The sequence below is a fragment of the Myotis myotis genome, unplaced genomic scaffold, assembly GCF_014108235.1.
Source record: "Myotis myotis isolate mMyoMyo1 unplaced genomic scaffold, mMyoMyo1.p scaffold_m19_p_2, whole genome shotgun sequence".
Classification (NCBI taxonomy): domain Eukaryota; kingdom Metazoa; phylum Chordata; class Mammalia; order Chiroptera; family Vespertilionidae; genus Myotis; species Myotis myotis.
In genome coordinates, this window is record NW_023416324.1 from 134,849,825 (window position 1) to 134,869,484 (window position 19,660).

General features: G+C 38.2%; 1 protein-coding gene across 1 annotated transcript in view; it reads left to right on the forward strand.

The window, feature by feature from the left end:
• Window positions 1–19,660, forward strand: part of EPHA6 (EPH receptor A6) — a 955,281-nt gene that overhangs the window by 169,299 nt on the left and 766,322 nt on the right. The window contains exon 3 of the mRNA XM_036349135.1: window positions 7,920–8,583. Within this exon, the coding sequence (XP_036205028.1) occupies window positions 7,920–8,583 (664 nt within the window). The remainder of the gene's footprint in view (window positions 1–7,919; window positions 8,584–19,660) is intronic.

Here is a 19,660-nt window from a genome sequence, read left to right on the forward strand (position 1 = left end):
CACCCTTTTGTCTGTTTCCATTGGTTATACTTACATTCATGCATGCATACAAGTCCTTTGGTTGATCTCTACCCTTTCCCCCAACCCTCTCCTGTTTTCCTTCTGAGGTTTGACGGTATTTTTCATGCTTTTATGTCTCTAGGTCTATTTTTGTACATCTGTTTATGTTGTTCATTATATTCCACAAATGAGTGAGATAATGTGATTATTATCTTTCTCTGGCTCATTTCGCTTACCATAATGCTCTTCAGGTCCATCCATGCTGTTGCAAATGGTAAGAGTTCTTTATTTTTTACAGAAGCATAGTATTCCATTGTGTAGATGTACCACTGTTTTTTAATCCATTCATCTGCTGATGGGCACTTAGGCTGTTTCCAGATCTTAGCTATTGTAAATTATGCTGCTATGAGCATAAGGGTGCATATATTCTTTCTGATTGGTGTTTCCAGTTTTTTGGGATATATTCCTAGAAGTGGGATTACTGTGTCAAATGGGAGTTCCCTTTTTATTTTTTTGAGGAAACTCCATACTGTTTTCCACAGTGGCCGTACCAGTCTGCATTCCCACCAGAAGGGTATGAAGGTTCCCTTTTCCCCACATCCTTGCTAGTTCTAGTGACTTGTTGATGATAGCCATTCTGACAGATGTGAGATGGTACTCCATTTTCCTTTTGATTTGAATCTTTTGGATGATTAGTGACTTTGAGCATTTTTCATATGCCTATTAGCCTTCTGTATGTCCACTTTATAGACGTGTCTATTTAGGTCCTAATTCTATAAGTTTTTGGGTTAGATAACTTATTACCAGTTTTTCTTGTTTTTTCAGGTAGGCCTGTAGTACTATGAACTTCCCTCCCAGGATTGCTTTCACTGTGCCCCATACGTTTTGAATTGTTGTGTGTTTCATGTCATTTTTTCCAGGATGTTTTTTATTGCTTCTTTAATCTCTTTGGTAACCCATTCATTGTTTAATAGCATGCTTTTTAGCCTCCATGTGTTTGATTGTTTTTTATTGTTTTTAGTTGATTTCTAATTTTATGCCATTGTAATCTGAGAAGATGCTTGATATGATTTCAATCTACTTGAATTTGTAGAGACTTAGCTGTGTCCTAATATGTGGTCTATCTTTGAAAATGTCCCATGTGCAGTTGAGAAGAATGCATATTCTGTAGCTTTGGGGTAAAATGTTCTGAAGATACCAGTTAATTCTGATCTAGTGAGTCATTTAGGATTGCTGTTATCATGTTGATTTTTTTGTCTAGAAGATGTATTCAGTGATGTCAATGGGGTATTAAAGTCCCCAACTATGATTGTATTGCTGTTGATCTCTCCCTTGGTATCTTTCAGAAGTGTTTTTATGTATTTGGGTGCTCCTGCATTGGATGCATATATGTTTACCAGAGTAATTTCCTCTTGTATCTATTCCTGTAGTATTATGAAGTAGCCTTCCTTATCTCTTGTTATGGCATTCACTTTGAGTTCTGTTTTGTCAGATATAAGTATTGCTATCCCATCTTTTTTCTTTTTTTTTTTCATTTCCATTTGCCTGAAAAATTTTTTTCCATCCTTTTACTTTTAGTCAGTGTGAGTCCTTTGTTCTGATGTGGATCTCTTGTAGACAGCATATATATTGGTCACATTTTCTTATTCATTCAGCCACCCTGTGTCTTTTGATTGGGGTATTTAATTCATTTATGTTTAAGGTTATTATTGATAGGTACTTGTTGGTTACCATTTTTATTCTTTTTGCCTGTGTTTCTGCTTCTCTTTTTATTCCTTCTTCTTATACCAGTCCCTTTAGGATTTCTTGCATTGCTGATTTGGTGGTCATAAACTCCCTTAGCCTGTTTTTGTTTCAAAGCTCCTGGTTTCACTTTTAATTTAAATGATAGCCTCATTGGATAGAGTATTGCTGGATTCAGTCCCTTGATTTTCATTATTTTATATATTTCATTCCATTTCCTTCTGCCCTGATGTATTTGTGTTGAGAAATCATTTGGTAGTATAATGGGAGATTCACTGTCTCTCTCTTGCAGCCCTTAATATTCTTTCTTTGTCGTTAACATTTGCCATTATAATTACGATGTATCTTGGTGTGGGTCTTTTTAGGTTCATCTTGTTTGGGACTCTGCTTTTGTGACTTTTTTCTTCCTCAAGTCAGGGAATTTACCTCTCATTATTTCTTTAAATAGGTTTTCTATTCCTTGCTCCACTTCTTGTCCTTTCTGGCATGTCTATTATGTGGATGTTGCTTCATTTCATGTTGTCCCAAAGCTCCCTTATACTCTCCTCCTTTTTAATTTTTTTTCCTCACTTGCTCTTCGGATTGGGTGTTGTTTCTACCCTTGCTTCTAACTTGCTGCCTCGGTCCTCAGTTTCTTCGTGTCTACCTATGTAACCTTATATTGTGTTCCTGATTGCAGCTATGTCATTCTTCATTTCCTCTTGATTCTTGCACATGTTGGTGAATTTCTCATTCAGACATTTGAGCATCCTTATAACCATTATTCTGAATTCTTTCTCTGACAGATTGCTCTATTTCACTTAGTTTCTTTTCTGGTGATTCCTCCTTTTCTTTCCTTTGATGATTCTTTTTCTCCCCATTTTTGCTCTCCCTTTGTATTTGTTTCTATGTAATGAGAGTTGCTGTCTATATCTGGCCCTGGGCAGCCTGCTTGAAGTCTGATAGGCTGAAGCCCCTAGAGGTCCAATGATGCAGGACTCCTCAGCCCAGAAGCTGGGTCTGCCTTGAGTCTCATGCCTTTACTATCTCTGCTCGGAATTGTATTCCATTTCCCTACAGATCTGATCCCTGAGTTGTCCACTGCAGATGCTCATGTTCAGTGGGGCACGTGCACAGTTCCTATGATATGTGACTCCCCCGTGAGGGCCCAGAGCTCTCTGGCATGCACTTTAATGCGCGGCCCCAGCGCCCGGGGCATGGTGGCACCCTAGGTACCTCTAGCAGCACACTTGCAGTGCGCTCCTGTGCCTGCGTGTTATGCTGATCCAGCTGCCCCTGGCCCATACTGTCAGCACAGTCATGGGGCCTGTGCAGGGCGCTGGGTGGCTCCAGCTTGCCCCAGTATCTCAGTCCTGGGGGCCTGGGCAGGGTACGCACTGGTAGCTCCTTTTTACTCCGGTCGCACGGTCCTGGGGCCTGGGCAGGGCGGAGCGCAGGGCCCCCTTGGTTTGCACTCACAGTGCAGGTTGCTGGAGTGCAGGGTCCGGAAGTCTGGGCAGGGAGTTATTTTTATATTATATTAAAATATTTAAAAATCAAATAAACAACATGAGATAGAAGAGTTGGAATATTTCAGGTTTGGTTCCTATTATGTAAAAGCAAGAAGCTGACAGAATTAACCAACTATTTTTACAGCACAATTTCATCAATTACAATGTTTACATAAATCTAAATATTTCACATTAGAAAATGGTTTATGTGTTTTCTTGTCTTAAACAGGGGCAGGGATTTTTACCCACTAAAGAACACTTGGCACAGGACTGAAGTTGTCAAAGTGTGTGAATACAGCCTAATGCTTTACAGCACCCAAGAACAGTTCTCCACTAATGGATCTCTTGGGCAGTCCCATTTAACGCAAATGTTTGTTAGAAGTGATAGGAAATGTAAAGAGCTCTGAACAGTACTTAATCCATTTATGCCTAAGGGTTCTCTAAAAACCCATCCCCACCTACACACAGTTAGGTGTTGTTGTTTTTTGTTTGTGTGTGTGTGTGTGTGTGTGTGTGTGTGTGTGTGTGTGTGTGTGTTTTGTTTTATTTTATGTAGTTCCATAGCAAGCTAAGTAAAGTAGGCCAACTAGCTAAATTCCTTTGGGCATAAAAAGTTAAAACAAGGTTTGCATATGAAAGATACTCTCTATGCCAGAGCCCTTAGCTGTCTCTAAGAATTTGCTAGTCCTGGAAGGCGCTATCTGTCTGAGGCCAGCAAAACTTACAAAATACAGAAAGATAAGTTAGAAAGCCTGGTCAGTCCATGCCTCACCAAACAATTTAATTCCTAGATATGTGTGTTGGATTTTTTTCAGTAATGTGAAACAGAAGTAATCTGTCTTACTTTAATTGGACTGATGAGGGTCAAAGGAGTTTAACATTTGTGAAAAAGCTTTGACAAGTATAAATTCAGTATGTAAATATTTGTCCTTATGAGTCATTACATCTAAGGTGCCTTTGAAGTTTCTTAAAGAAAGAAACTTTTGTTGTACAACTAATTTTCGCTTAACATAAACTTCTCATTGAGTAGGAAAACTTTTTTACCCATTAGTTTGTAAATAATTTATCTACTCCTTGATTCCAAGAAAGGGCTTATAAAATGACCATGAGACAGAAAAAGCTTTCTATTTTATTCATCCAGGCCATAAGAACAGATATAGTTTGAAAGATATTTTATGCAGAGCATGTATGATTTATTTTTAACTTACTGTGTTCTTTTCTACATTAGGTATATTGGTAATTTTTCATATATTGGCATTTTTTATTTTTTATTTTTAAAAATATATTTTTATTGATTTCAGAGAGGATGGGAGTGGTAGAGAGAGATGAAAACATCAAAGATGAGAGAGAATCATTGACTGGCTGCCTCCTGTACACGCCCTATTGGGGATCGAGCCCACAACCTGGGTATGTGCCCTTGATTGGAATTGAACCTGGGACCCTTCAGTCCACAGGTTTATGCTCTATCCACTGAGAAAAACTGGCTGGGGTGGTATTTTATTTTAATACCTACATGTAAAATATGTTTTGCTTTTTTTAATGAGCTTGGCAAGTCAGAGTATTTTGGGTTTATTGCCTATTATATAAATGCATGCAGTTGACTGAATTGACCAACTTAATAGCAGAATTAATAACTGGTTTGATACATATTTCCATTATGTGATTTCTGCAATTACCAGGTTTGTGTACATACAAGTATTTCACAGCAGAGAATAAATTATGTGTGTGTTTGTTTTAAATAGGGACAAAAACTTTAACTCACTGGATATATGTATGTTGTACAGGGCTAAAATGTCTCTAATGTGTATTTATAGAGGTTAGTGTTATACATTAATCTCTATTTACTATTTTCCCTCTGCCTTATTGAATCTTATAATTCTTTAAGGTCCAAGTCTCTCCCCCTCTTGGCCAAACCTACAAAACCACCTCAGTTCATGACCATTGCTATCCTTTGAATACTTACTACGGCCCATGATATGCTAGGATGAAAAGTATTAAGATGGGTAATTTTATGTGAGTTTCTGTGAGATTGGGTTACCCTGACAAACAATGGGTATGAAACTGAAATGTGGGTGTTTGAGTTCAAGTTGGTTGTCTCATGACATTGAAGAATGAAGTCATGGGCAAAAACGATTAGTGGAACTGAAGTTTATTGAGAGAAGCCAATCCTGAAAAAGGTACAACTGGGATTCCAGGAGCAGACCAGTGTCAGAGCTTCCTTTTCCATGTTACAGTCGGGAGTAGTTCAGTATCCGAGGTAATTAAAGTGTTATAGTCCATGCGTGGAGGCCCACATGGTCATAAGCCATGCGATGGGGAGTGCATCTCCTGCCATTAACTCAAGAATCTAGCACAGGGAGGCTGAGAGAGAGAAAGTACATGCACTTTTTTATGTATGCTTTTTAATTCCTGATTGGTCCTTTCAAAGAATTGTGTCTTAGCAACATCCTTGGAATTGGTTTTTACACCTTACTACCTGGTGATTGGTTATCAGCAAGCTGCCTGTCTTAGCAACATCCATACATTTTAACGTTTGTCTCCTGTGTGTGCTGTCCTTTCCTGCCCAGCTGGGTTGTCCCGGTAACTCCATCCAGGTGGGCTTTCAGTGTCATTTCCCTTCCTGTGGCCCTGTCCCTATTTACCTAGCTTCCTTTTGTCTCCTCAGGTGTGTGTACAAAGTCTTTTCACAGGAACTTACTGTTACTTCTGGAAAATACTCTGAATTTCAAGCAAGCAACTTACAAATGAAAACTTTAGATACAGATTATTTTTAAGTTTTCTTGGTGGATAATGTAAATGTTTTATTTGTGGAAATTGATGATAGGTAATTAAAAGTACTTAGTCTCAAAATAGACTTGTAGACTGAAGAAAGTAGCCATTCTATTAGGAACTATAATAATTGACCCTCAACCAGCCTTGCTTAAATGACTGTACAGCCAATTAAAATGAGAAACTGCAAACAGAACGCATTAAGTAATTTTATTATAAATCACTACAGTATAAAAATCAAGAAATTGAGCATTTATTCACTATAAAGCTAGTTTAAAATTTTCACTAAACTTTAATAGAAATGAGAAACTGGTGAATAGCCTATTTCCCCAACTGGCTATAAAGTTCTCAGAATGGCTTTTCTCTTGAAAATTACAACTATATACAAATAAAATGCAGTTACAATATAAATTTACATTATAGACTTATCCAATATTCTGTGTATAAATACTGACAATAACAATTACAAAGTACTCAAAGATTTTCATTAAAATTTTTAAAAAGATAAATAAGGTTCTTCTGTTTAAATAGGTGGCAGAATGCTTTTATGTAAAATGCAGAAGCAGTATATTTAGTGATCCAGCACAGAATAAAAGCCAGAGTGCTTAGAAAGCTTGTAAAGGGTTATTTTTTTGCTATTTTCCGATTCTCTATTCTTATTACCTACTGTGCTTCTAGCGCCCACTCATGGTATTCCTAAAATATGCCTGTACATTCCTGCCTCAGGATATTTGTACTATTTTCTCAAGGTTCACTATCTCAACTCTGAGGCATTGGTCAAATGTCACTTCCTCAGTAAGACCTTCTGTGGACACCATTTAAAATCGCAACTCTCTTCTCCACCTTCCTGCCTTAATTTTTCCCGTTGTACTTTCTACTATATTATGCAGATTCTTCACTTACAATTTTAATTTTTATATTTTATAAAAATTCTGTATTATGTGAAATCAGATGAGTCCCATAGAATTTTACTTTTGTTAATCCTCATTGGAGGATATATTTTTCTATTACTTTTCAGAGAGAGTGGAAAGGAGGGAGAGATGGGGAATAGAAAGAAAGGAGGGAAAGGAGGGAGGGATGGGGAGAGAGATTCACGCCCCAACCAGGCTGTGAATCAAACCTGCAACCCAGGTATGTGCCCTTTACCAGGAATGGAACCCATAACCCATGGGTGCTGGGGTGGGAGTAAGGGGGAGGGGTTGATGCTCTTAACCACTGAGCAACACCAGCCAGGGCTACAATTTTTATTTTTATTGTCTCTCCTCACTGTAAGTAAGATCCATAAAGGCAAGGCATTTTGTTTAGCTTGTTAATTGCTGTATTCCCAGGGTCCAGAACATTGCCTGCTAAATATTTTTTGAATAAATCTAAGGCTTCTCTATATCTATCTCTTATTAAAATAAACATGTAAATATTTAATTTAATAATGGTAACTATACTCAATTGGTGGAAAATTGGATATGAGGACAATTGGTGGCAAATTGGATATGAAGATAAATGGGAAACCAGAGTGCATTTGTCATTGGTCTAGTTATTTGATCAGATATGTCATTTTACATTGTTATAGTATACCAGAAACTATTTGAAGTGCTTTACATATATTAATTAATTCATGCCTTACAACAACCTTGTGACACTAGGTACATTTTACATTTAAGAAAACCAGAGTTTAAATTTAGTAGCGCTTAGTCATGTAACTATTATATAGGAAGTTAAGATTCGCCAAGACAGGTGGTATATCCAAAACCCATACTCGTAACCAAAGGTCATGGGTAAAATCTTGCTGTATAGTTGCTTGGACTAGCTTTAGTTGTATCCTTTTTATTCATTTTCTTTTGCAAAAATAGAAAATTTGGAAAGCAATAATTTCTGTTTAACCACTGTAGTTTTATAAACATTTTTTATTATTTTTTGCAGTGGGATGCCATTACTGAAATGGATGAACATAACAGGCCCATTCACACATACCAGGTATGCAATGTAATGGAACCAAATCAAAACAATTGGCTTCGTACAAACTGGATCTCCCGAGATGCAGCTCAGAAAATTTATGTGGAAATGAAGTTCACCCTGAGGGATTGTAACAGCATCCCGTGGGTCTTGGGGACTTGCAAAGAAACATTTAATCTGTATTATGTGGAATCAGATGAGTCCCATGGAATTAAATTCAAGCCAAGCCAGTATACAAAGATCGATACAATTGCTGCTGATGAAAGTTTTACCCAGATGGATTTGGGTGATCGCATCCTCAAGCTCAACACTGAAATTCGTGAGGTGGGGCCTATAGAAAGGAAAGGATTTTATCTGGCTTTTCAAGACATTGGGGCATGCATTGCCCTGGTATCAGTCCGTGTTTTCTACAAAAAGTGCCCCTTCACTGTACGTAACTTGGCCATGTTTCCTGACACCATCCCAAGGGTTGACTCTTCCTCTTTGGTTGAAGTAAGGGGTGCTTGTGTGAAGAGTGCAGAAGAGCGTGACACTCCTAAACTGTATTGCGGAGCTGACGGAGACTGGCTGGTTCCTCTGGGAAGGTGCATCTGCAGTGCAGGATACGAAGAGATCGGGGGCTCTTGCCATGGTAAGAACATTCGAATTTACTATACGTAAGTTTAGAGCCATACCATTTCACATTGTTATGATAATATAATACCTATAGTTTTCCAGATGAAATGATTTTTCTTTATGTGAATTGCTTTATGAAGGTTTGTTAATCTAATAAATATATACATTTAAAATTTTTACATATCCTTGACAGAGATCATCTATATGAATATTTTTCGTATTTTAGCACTCATAATCAATACACAAATATGGAAATACATTTATTGTTTGGCAAATAGTAACAAAGTAGATATATTCCCCTCATAATAGTAAATTATTTACAAGTTTGTTTTCTATTGCACTGTATTGAATTTACTGACTTTTTTGTTTGTTCTGTATTTATAATTATTAAAAGGATGAGAATAAGTAAGAAAAACATGCTTTTATTTACTAAAGGGTTATGAGTAATAGTAGTGTGTGTGAATATTTAAAGATTTTATATACTTACAAAACACATGGGTTTTGAAAAGTTCACTAGCACTTCCAATGGTTTGAAAATTTTAATATTTGCATAAAATGTCTGCAGTATATTCTTATGAAGCATAAGCCAGTTTTCTCTACTCTTTAAAAATTAAAATATATTTCATTGAAGTTTATCAATATAAATTGCCCTCTGAGTCATCCTACTCATTTATAAGAATTGTCCAGGTGCTAGTTGCCAGTTTCAAGAGCTGAGCAACAGTCTTAATTTGATCCACAACATTATGAAGTATTTTTTTCTATTTTCCCAGTTATCATAGGCAGTTTACCTTTTATTATCTCCAATAGCAATTGCTTTACTTCTCTTCCACCCTCAACTCCTTGCTACTCTTCCAGCCTTTACAACCAAAGCAAATGCCACAATTTAATTTTTTTCTATAACAGCACCCCTTGTCTTACACAAATTATTAAATTACTGTTTAGAAATACAGACTAGGCTCAGCTGGGTGGTTCTTCTGCTGGTCTTATCTGGAGCCCTCATGTAACTGCACTTTTTGGGATATTTAACAGAGCTGGACATTTAATATGGCTTCACTCATATGTGGGATATTTGAGGCCCTAAGGTTGCTTACTGTATAAATCCTGATAATAATTTTAATATAGTTCACTTGAGGAAATTATTCTAATTTTTCTTTCTTTCTGGGATAGCCATTAAGTGTAGTTATTCACCATAATATCCAAAGGGCTTCACAATTTGACCTTGTCCTATTCTATTCTTTTTCAAATTTTATCTCCTACTCTTACTACTTTTGAACAATCCATGTAGTATGTTTCCTGTCTTCTGCTTTTAAAAATATTTTATCTACAGTAGATGCTTAGTGTTTCTTTCTTTTTCTTTTTTCTGTGATTGAATTTTATTCATCCTTCCAAGCCTAACACAAATGCCATATATGTAGGTCTTCACAATGTTAATCCCTCTCTCCTCTACTGTGTAGTCTGTACTAATTATTTATGTGTCTATTTCACCAAGGTTGTAAGATCAAAGAATTGTATTTATAATCATGTGTATAATGATGTACCGTGAAATTTATTGATGTAAATGATCATTAGGCCCTGATAACCAGACTCTATTGAATAAAGATAGACAATTGTGCTACAGTATGCTCATTTTTCTCTCATTCCTTGAAATTGGAAGGTTGTAGTGTTTTAGATCTGGAAAGCCTTCGAAAATGCTTTTCTCTCTCATTTTATGAATCAGGATGCTAAGTTACTGAGAACAGACTGTTATTCCCTGGGGCCACTTAGTAACTAATACTAGATTGAGAACTGAAGCCTAGATTTTTCTCAACCTGGTCTTTGTGTGCTTTCCTTCCGTACTTCCCTTCTTTCTCCTGTTCCTCACTTCTTCCTTTCTTCCTCTTTAATTTTCACATTCCAGGCATCCATGTCCTTAACCTTGATGCTTTCCTGCCTGCCAAAAACTGCAGAGGAACCCTAAGTTCTGATCATTAATTAGGCCCTGTATTCCTATTTTCTGGAGTCTGATATGGGCACTAGTATAACAGAATCTGCACATCCACTCTGGAATCCAGGCTACTAAGAATTATGGGGAAAATATAGATTTATCTATAAATTTGCTGTTAGAGATGATAAATCAGAAAAATTATAAACGCCATATATGTAGGTCTTTTATGTAGGTTTTAGGAATTTTCATAATTTATTTGAATAGATTTGATCATTTTAGTCTACTATGTAATGAAAACACAATAAGCTGGTTTAAAATATAATAAGTTATATTTACCTATACTATCAATATCAAATGAGCAATGTATATTAATCACATTTAAATAATTCATTATATTTTACCCTAAATGTTGTGCTACTGAATGTGTGAACATGAGATTCCTTTCTCTGTAATATTGTTAAGGTTTATCTAGATCCAAAGTTTAGAAGCACAAAAGAGGGAGGCACTCTTATCCTTGCTATAAATCAGGTTTAATTGGACATAAACACTATATTAAGCAGAGATGCTTAAATTTAAAACTAAGCACAGTAATTTAGGTTATTCTATTATATATAATAAAGTAGTTTATTCTTGGTTCAAATCTCAAATTATCTTTCATAACTTTTTTTTTATTTTGTAGGTTCATAATTAAAATGATCATACTTAGGTATATTGATGCTACAGAATTAATTTTTAATTGTCTCAATTTACTTAACAAATTGAATTTAAAAATAACATTAATTCATAAGGGATTAATTTACATCAAGTAGTCTTTCACTTCATATATCTAAGAATATTTTAACACTATTGGAGAAATAATTGGAAACAACATCCAATATTGAATACAATTTTTGTTCATTTGTGAGTATTGAAGTGACATATGAATCTCTAATAAAGTACTCTTAGATAGTAATTTGGAATAAATCTTATTAAGGTAGTGGCATTTGTACTTAGAGCTATTAGTTAGGTTTGAGTATTTTAGACCTTCTAGCAAATATATATATATGTAGAAAGGATACATTCCTTAAACCTTTAGGTATCACATGATATAATTTAACAAAATAACATTTGGCTATGGAAATTAAAGTTCTGAAACATTGAGAATTAAAAAAAATTCCTCTTTCTAGAAATATTTTTATTTTTTCCTCTAGTGCTCCTTTAGAATTCAGGAGGAAAGGATGGTGTCAATTCTTGGACCATTGCATTATTATTCACAGGGATGAATGAGACAATCAGGGCCTTTGGTAACAGAGGTATTGATTTGATCTTCTGAAGAGTATTGTTAAAGCTTTCATGGTTTTGTCCTCTGCTGTAGTTCAGAAACATTTATGCTTTGTGTTTATGATTTTCTTTCTAATCATGTTATCAGAGATGATTGTGGAAACAGAGAGCATTAAGAAATTTTGAGACACTAGAATTTGCTGGTATTACATGAGGAGGCTTGAGGATATGATGACAACCTGAAAGGTGAAATTGGGATCAGGATAAAAGGGAAGACTTATTGGCTCAGATAATATTTTCATGTTCTGAAGGTTTTCACAAAGTAAATGTGATCTTTTATAATATAACCTTCAATTCTAAATAAAGCTGCTTTTCATTGAAGCAATTCTAGACTTTCATTCATCTTGAGAAGTATATGAAATCAAAAGGCTTCGAGGAGTAGTCTAAAAATAGAAGGCATTATTTCTAAGCAAATGAAGTTAAATAATTATATTATTTTTTGTCATAATTTTAAAAATAGATTAAAACATACACTGGTTGAAATGATTATTTTTAGTAAATAATTTTAACAGAATTATGACTTCTATTTTTGTTCCTATTTTACTCTCTGCTGACTTGAAAGTTATAAACCATACTTCTAAATGGACTACACCTATTTGTAAATCCTTTCTATATATATATATATATATATATATATATATATATATATATATATATAATTATTAAGCATTCTATTCTCTTTCCAAACATAACATACCATGCTGCCCATAAGAAATTACAACCTTTCTAGATTGTCTAGAATTTTAGTTTTGCCTTATAAAGGAACCAATTTAATAGCCTTATAAAGTTAACACATAGATATACTAAGATATATTAACAGATTTTATATTTGGTAGCTTTTATCATTATCTCATTTTTCTGGGTTCAATATTTCATTTGCTGAAGTATATATGCTTTGGTAGATTTTGGCAAGGTTTTAAAAGTATTTAAGCTCTTTATTTGGTAAATATCTAAAAATACTGAACTTTTTCTTCTCCAGTGCTTTTTTATTTGGGTATGGAATACTAGGTGACTATTATTTTTCTCAACACTCTGAATATATTTCCCTGTTCATAAGAATCTAATGTTAAATGTAGAAAAAACATTTGATAAGATGATACAACATCCATTTATAATTAAAACAATAAAATAGAAATAGAAGGAAAGTACCTCAGCATAATAAAGACCATCTATAATAATAAAAGGGTAATATGCTAATTAGACCAGACGTCTTCCAGACATCATTCCGGACATCCTTCCTGAGGAAGCTGGGGCCTGAGGGAAGCCAACCTGGGTTCCCGGTGCCTGTGGGTGGCTCAAGGGAAGCCAGCCCAGGTCCCAGGTGCCAAAGGGAAGCCAGTGCCAGCAGCCCAGGTCCCGGGTACAGGAGGGAATCCGGTGCTGGCAGCCAGGGAAAGGAAGGCCTACTGTTGCATGAATTTTCATGCATCAGGCCTCTAGTCCTATATATTAAAAGCCTAATATGCTAAGTGTTCGGTCAATTGGTCAGCCATTCAACCAATCAAAGCGTAATATACTAATGATATGCTAATGCCGCTCAACCACTTGCTATTACGTGCACTAACTACCCGGGGGCAGACAGTGAACTGGTCGACCAGTTGCTATGACGTGCACTGACCACCAGGGGGCAGATGCTCTGACGGGTAGGTTAGCTTGCTGCTGGGGTCTGGCTGATCGGGACTGAGCTAGACAGGCTAGCCATGTCCTGGAGCCCTCCCGCGGTCCCTTCCCAGCTGGCCAAACTCCCATGTCTCTCCTTGGCCCCAATTGTGCACCAGTGGGGTCCCTTGGCCTGGCCTATGCCCTCTCGCTATCCAGGACCCCTTGGGTGATGTCAGAGAGCAGGTTTTGGCCCGATCCTGCAGGCCAGGCCAAGGTACTCCACTGGTGCACGAATTCATGCACCGGGCCTCTAGTCTATAATAAAACCTCAACTAATATACTCAGTGATGAAAAACTGAAACCTTTTTCTCTAAGATCAGGAACAAGACAGGATGTCCATTCTTACCACTCTATTCCACATACTGCTGGAAGTCCTAGTCAGAGCAGTAAGCAAGAGAAAGAAATAAAAGGCATCCAAGTAGGAAAGGAAGAAGTAAAGTTTTCACTTTCTGTTGATGATATGATTCTGTATATAGAAAACCCTAAAAACTCCCCCCAAAAACTATTAGAAACAGTAAACAAATACAGTCAAGCTGCAGGATACAAAATCAATGTGCAAAAATCCACTGTCTTCCTGTATACTAACAGCAAAATCTCAGAAAAAGATAAAAAAAAAAATCCTTTTGCAATTGCAAACAAAAGAATGAAATACATAAGAATAAACTTAACAAAGAACATGAAAAAACTATTTACTGAAAATTGAAAAGCATTCTTAAAAGAGATTGAAAAAGACACAACAAATGGAAAAATATCCCATGTTTATTGATTGGAAAAATTAGCATAGTTAAAATGGCCATATTACCCAATGTTAAACAATTAATTTAAAATGAATAAAAAACCTAAATATAAAACCTGAAACAATAAGTTACATGGAAGAAAATATAATTACCAAATTTGTGGACCTTGGTCCTAGAGAACATTTTATTAACTTGACCTAAAGGCAAAAATAAATGAATGGGACTGTATCAAACTAAAAAGCTCTACATAGCAAGAGAAACTAACAACAACAAAAGAGGCAACCAACCAGGTGGGAGATAATATGTGCAAATAGTAGCTCCAACAAAGCTTTAATTTCCAAAATATACCATATAAAGAATTCATAAAACTCAATACCAAACAAACAACCCAATGAAAAAGTAGGCAGAGGACCTGAAATTACACCTCTCCCTAGAAGACATATGAACAGCCAATCCTATCTAATAAAAGAGAAACATGGTAATTAACCGTAACTTCGCTACCCTTCCCATTGGCTAATCAGGGAGATATGCAAATTAACTGCCAACCAAGATGGCGGCCGGCAGCCAGGCAGCTGACGCGAACAGGGAGGCTTGCTTGCTCCAGTGATGGAGGAAGCCAGGTTCCCTGCCTGCCACTGCCGGCCTCTCAGCTGCTCTCTAAGAAACAATGTTACAAATATAGAAGCTAAACAAAACTCCAGAAACCTGCTTGGAGTCAGCCGGGATCTCAGAGCTGGAGTTGCAACAAAGTTTCAAATACAGAAGGTAAACAAAGTCCAGAAACCTGCTTTCAGCAGCCGAGGTCTGAGCTAAAGCCAGCTCTCAGCTCCAGTGACAGCCATAGAACGTAAATAAATCCCAGAATTAAAAAAAAGGAAAAAAGGAGAGGCTGGGAGCTTCAGTCACCCGCCAGCCTGAAAACGGCCCTCAGCCCCTCACCCAGACTGGCCAGGCACCCCAGTGGGGACCCCCACCCTGATGGGGGTGTGATCAGCTGCAAACAGCCATCTTCCCCTCATCCAGGCTGGCCAGGCACCCAAGCGGGACCCCCACCTTGATCCGGGACACCCTTCAGGGCAAATCAGCCGGTCCCCACCCGTGCACCAGGCCTCTATCCTATATAGTAAAAGGGTAATATGCCTCCCAGCAGCAGGGTCAGCGGAGCCGCAAGGCCTCCTGGCACCGGGATCAGTGGAGCCGTGAGGCCTCCCGGCACCGGGATCAGCAAAGCAGCGAGGCCTACCAGCACCGGGATCAGCAGAGCTGCGAGGCCTTCCAGCACCGGGATCAGCAGAGCCACGAGGCCTCACTGCCCCTGTGTCAAGCAGAGCCGCGAGGCCTCCCAGCACCAGGATCAGCAGAGCCACGAGGCCTCACTGCCCCTGTGTCAAGTGGAGCCATGAGGCCTCCCAGCACTGGGATCAGTGGAGCAGCGAGGCCTCACTGCCCTGGTGTCAAGTGGAGCCGCGAGGCCTCTCAGCACTGGGATCAGTGGAGCCGCAAGGCCTCCTGGCCCCTGGAGCAGCGTGACAGGGGGCAGCGCCCAAACACCCTGATTGCCCTGTGTCTCTGTGTGTGACAGAGGGCGGGGTCACTACCTCCCTATCCACCCTGCTCTGTTCCTGACAGGGGAAGGCGCCCCAACCCCCTGATCGGCCCTGCTCTGTGTGTGACGGGGTGGAGCTGCAACCTCCCCATCGGCCCTGCCTTGAGTGTGACGGGGTGGCGCTCCAACCCCCCAATCAGCCCTACCCTGAGCATGACTTAGGGTGGCATTGCAACTTCCTGATCCGCCCTGCTCTGTGCATGGCAGGGGGGATCTCCCCAACTCCCTGATCGGCCCTGCTCTGTGGGTGACAGGGGGGAGCTCCTCAACCCCTTGATCGACCCTGCTCTGTGTGTGACAGTGTACAGAACCCCAACCCCCCTGATGGGCCCTGCTCTGTGCGTGACAGGGGGCAGCACCCCAACCCCCTGATTGGCCAGCTCTGTATGTGACAGGAGTGGCGCCACAACCCCCTGATCTGCCCTGCTCTATGCATGACAGGGGGTGGCGCCACAACCTCCCCATCGACCCTGCCTTAAGTGTGACAGGGGGTGGTGCCCCAACCTCCCAATTGGCCCTACCCTGAGTGTGACTGAGGGTGACATCGCAACCTCCTGATCCGCCCTGCTCTGTGCATGACGGGGCGGTGCTCCAACTCCCCAATCAGCCCTGCTCTGAGCCCGAACAGGGGCTGTGGGGCAGGCACCTAGGGATTGGGCCTGCCCTCTGCCACCCGGGAGCGGGCCTAAGCCAGCAGGACGTTATCTCCTGAGGGGTCCCAGACTATGAGAAAGGGGCACAAGTGGGGCTGAGGGATATCCCCCCCACCCCTCCCCCCCCCGCCGGCCAGTGCACAAATTTTTGTGCACCGGGCCTCTAGTCTATAATAATAAAAGCATAGTATGCTAATTAGAACGGACTAAGCCAGGGCTGTGAGGAAAGCCCCGGTCCCGGGTGCCTGCTGGCGGCTGGAGGGAAGCCAGCCCAGGTCCTGGGTGCCGGAGGGAAGCCAGTACTGGCAGCCGGGGGAAGGAAGGCCTATTCTTGCATGAATTTCGTGCATCAGGCCTCTAGTAGATATATGAAAAGATGTTCAACCTTACCTGCAATTAGGGAAATGCAAATCAAAACTATAATGAGATACCACTTAAAACCTATTAAAGTGGCCATTTTCAACAAGACAAGCAATAAGTGTTGGAGAGGTTGTGGAAAAAAAGGAACCCTCATTCACTGCTGGTGAGAATGTGGACTGGTATAACCACTATGGAAAGCATTCTGGCAATTCCTCGAAAAATTAAGAATAGAGTTACCCTATGACCCAGCAATCACTCTTCTGAGTATATACCGGAAAAACTCAAAATCATATATTTGCAAAGATATATGCACCCCTATGTTCATTGCAGCATTATTCATGGTGGCCAAGAAATTGAAGCAACCAAAGTGTCCTGTGATAGAAGATAAAGAAGATATGGTACATACACACATTGGAATACTTTAAGTACGAAGTATCATAAGAGGACGATTTTTGATAGCTGTTTACTCACCACCAACAGATTAGAAAGTTTAGAGGAAATGAATAAATTCTTAGAATCAAACAACCTTCCAAAATGGAATCATTAAGAAACAGAAAATATGAATAGACTGATGATTTTTAAGGAGATTGAAACAATAATCAAAACCTCCCAAAAATCTAGGACCAGAGGACTTCACTGCTGAATTATACCAAATATTGAAAGAAGATAATACCTATCTAATACTTCTCAAAATCTAAACAAGGGAATGCTTTTTGGAGGAGGGAATGCTTCCTAATTCATTTTAGGAAGACAGCATTATTCTGATATCAAAACCAGACAAGAACAACACAGAAAAAGAAAATTACAGGCCAATATGTCTGATAACAGTAATGTAACTATCTCAACAAAATATTGGCAAGCTGAATACAATAATACATGAAAAGGATCATACATCATGGTCAAGCTGTATTTATTCCAGGGATGCAAAGATGGTTCAACATCCACAAATCAATCAATGTAATACTTTGTATTAACACAGTGAAGGATAAAACTTGTATGATCATCTCAATAGATAAAAGCATTTGACAGTATTCAGTATCTATTTATGATACTACCTCTCAGTGGGTATAAAAGTGTCTCAACATAATAAAGGATATATATGACAAACCCATAGCTACTATCAGATTCACTTGTAAAAAATAGAAAAAAAAAGCCTTTTCTCTAAGATTAGGAATGAGGTAGGATACCCAGTCTCACCATTATTATTTAGCATATTATCGGAAGTCCTGGCTAAAGCAATCAAGTAAGAATAGAAATAAAAGACATCCAAATTGGGAAGGAAAAAGTAAAACTTGCTACTTGTAGATAATGTTATTTTTTATATATAACACTTTAAAGATTCCTACAAAAACTGTTAGGAATAATAAACATACAGTAAAGTTGCAAGGTACAAAATCAATATATAAAAGCTTTTCTTTTTGTATACACTAACATGAAAAATCAGGAAGAGAGATTAATATAACAATCCTATTTATAATTTCAACAAAAAAGAATGAAATATCTAGTAATATATTTAGCCAAAGATCTATATACTAAATACTGTTGCACATTGTTGAAAGAAATTGAAGACACAAATAAATGGAAAAATACTCCATGCTCATGGATTAGAATAATTGACATCACTAAAATGTCCATACTACCCAATGCAATCTACATATTCAATTCAACCCCTATCAAAATTCCAAAGGCATTTTTCACAGATATAGAACAATAATTTTCTAAATTTGTATGAAACTACAAAAGACCTTGAATAGCCAAAGCAATCTGGAAGAAAAAGAACAAAGCCAGCCGTATCACATTCCCTAATTTCAAAATATACTAAAAGCTATAATAGCCCAAACAGTATAGTATTGCCAGAAAAAGGACACATGGATCAATGGAACAGAATCAACATTCCAGATATAAACCCATACATATATGAACAACTAATTTATAACATAGGAGCCAAGAACATATAAAGGAGAAAGGGAAATCTCTTGAAAAAGTCGTGTTTGGCCTTAGCCGGTTTGGCTCAGTGGATAGAACATCGGCCTGGGGACTGAAGGGCCCCAGGTTAGATTCCAGCTGAGGGCACATGCCCTGGTTGTGGGCTCTATTTCTCCACAGTAGGGGACATGCAGGAGGCAGCCAGTCAATGATTCTCTCTCATCATTGATGTTTCTATCTATCACTCTCCCTTCCTCTCTGAAATCAATAAAAATATATTTAAATTTTTTTTTTTAGAAAAAGTCATGTTTGGAAAAATGGACAGGTGCATGCAAAAGAATGGTATTAGACCATTATATTATGCCATTCACAAAAAATGATCTCAAAATGGATTAAAGACTTGAAATCATAAAATACATAGAAGAAAACAGGCAGTAAGCTCCTGGCTTACTCCTGCCATAGAGGTGTTTCTGTGGATTTGAGTCCAGTAGCAGGGAAACAAAAGCAAAAATAAACAAATAGGACTACAGTAAACTAAAAGTTTCTGCACAGCAAAGTAAACCATCAACAAAATGAAAAGGCAACCTACTAAATAGGAAGCTACATTTATTTCCATTTCACACATCCCGTGAGGAGTTAATATCCAAAAAGATAGAAAATAACCTCATTAATCTCAACAACAAACAAAAACAGCCCAATTAAAAAATGGATAGAAAATATGAATACTTATTTTTTCAAAAAAGGCCAATGGACACATTAAAAGATGTTCAACATCATGAAATATTAGGGAAATGCAAATCAAAACCACAACAAGATATCCTTACACTTTTCAGCCTTTAGCCAACCCAGAATGGCTATTATAAAAAAGACAAGAAACAAGTGTTATAGAGGATGTGAAGAATCGT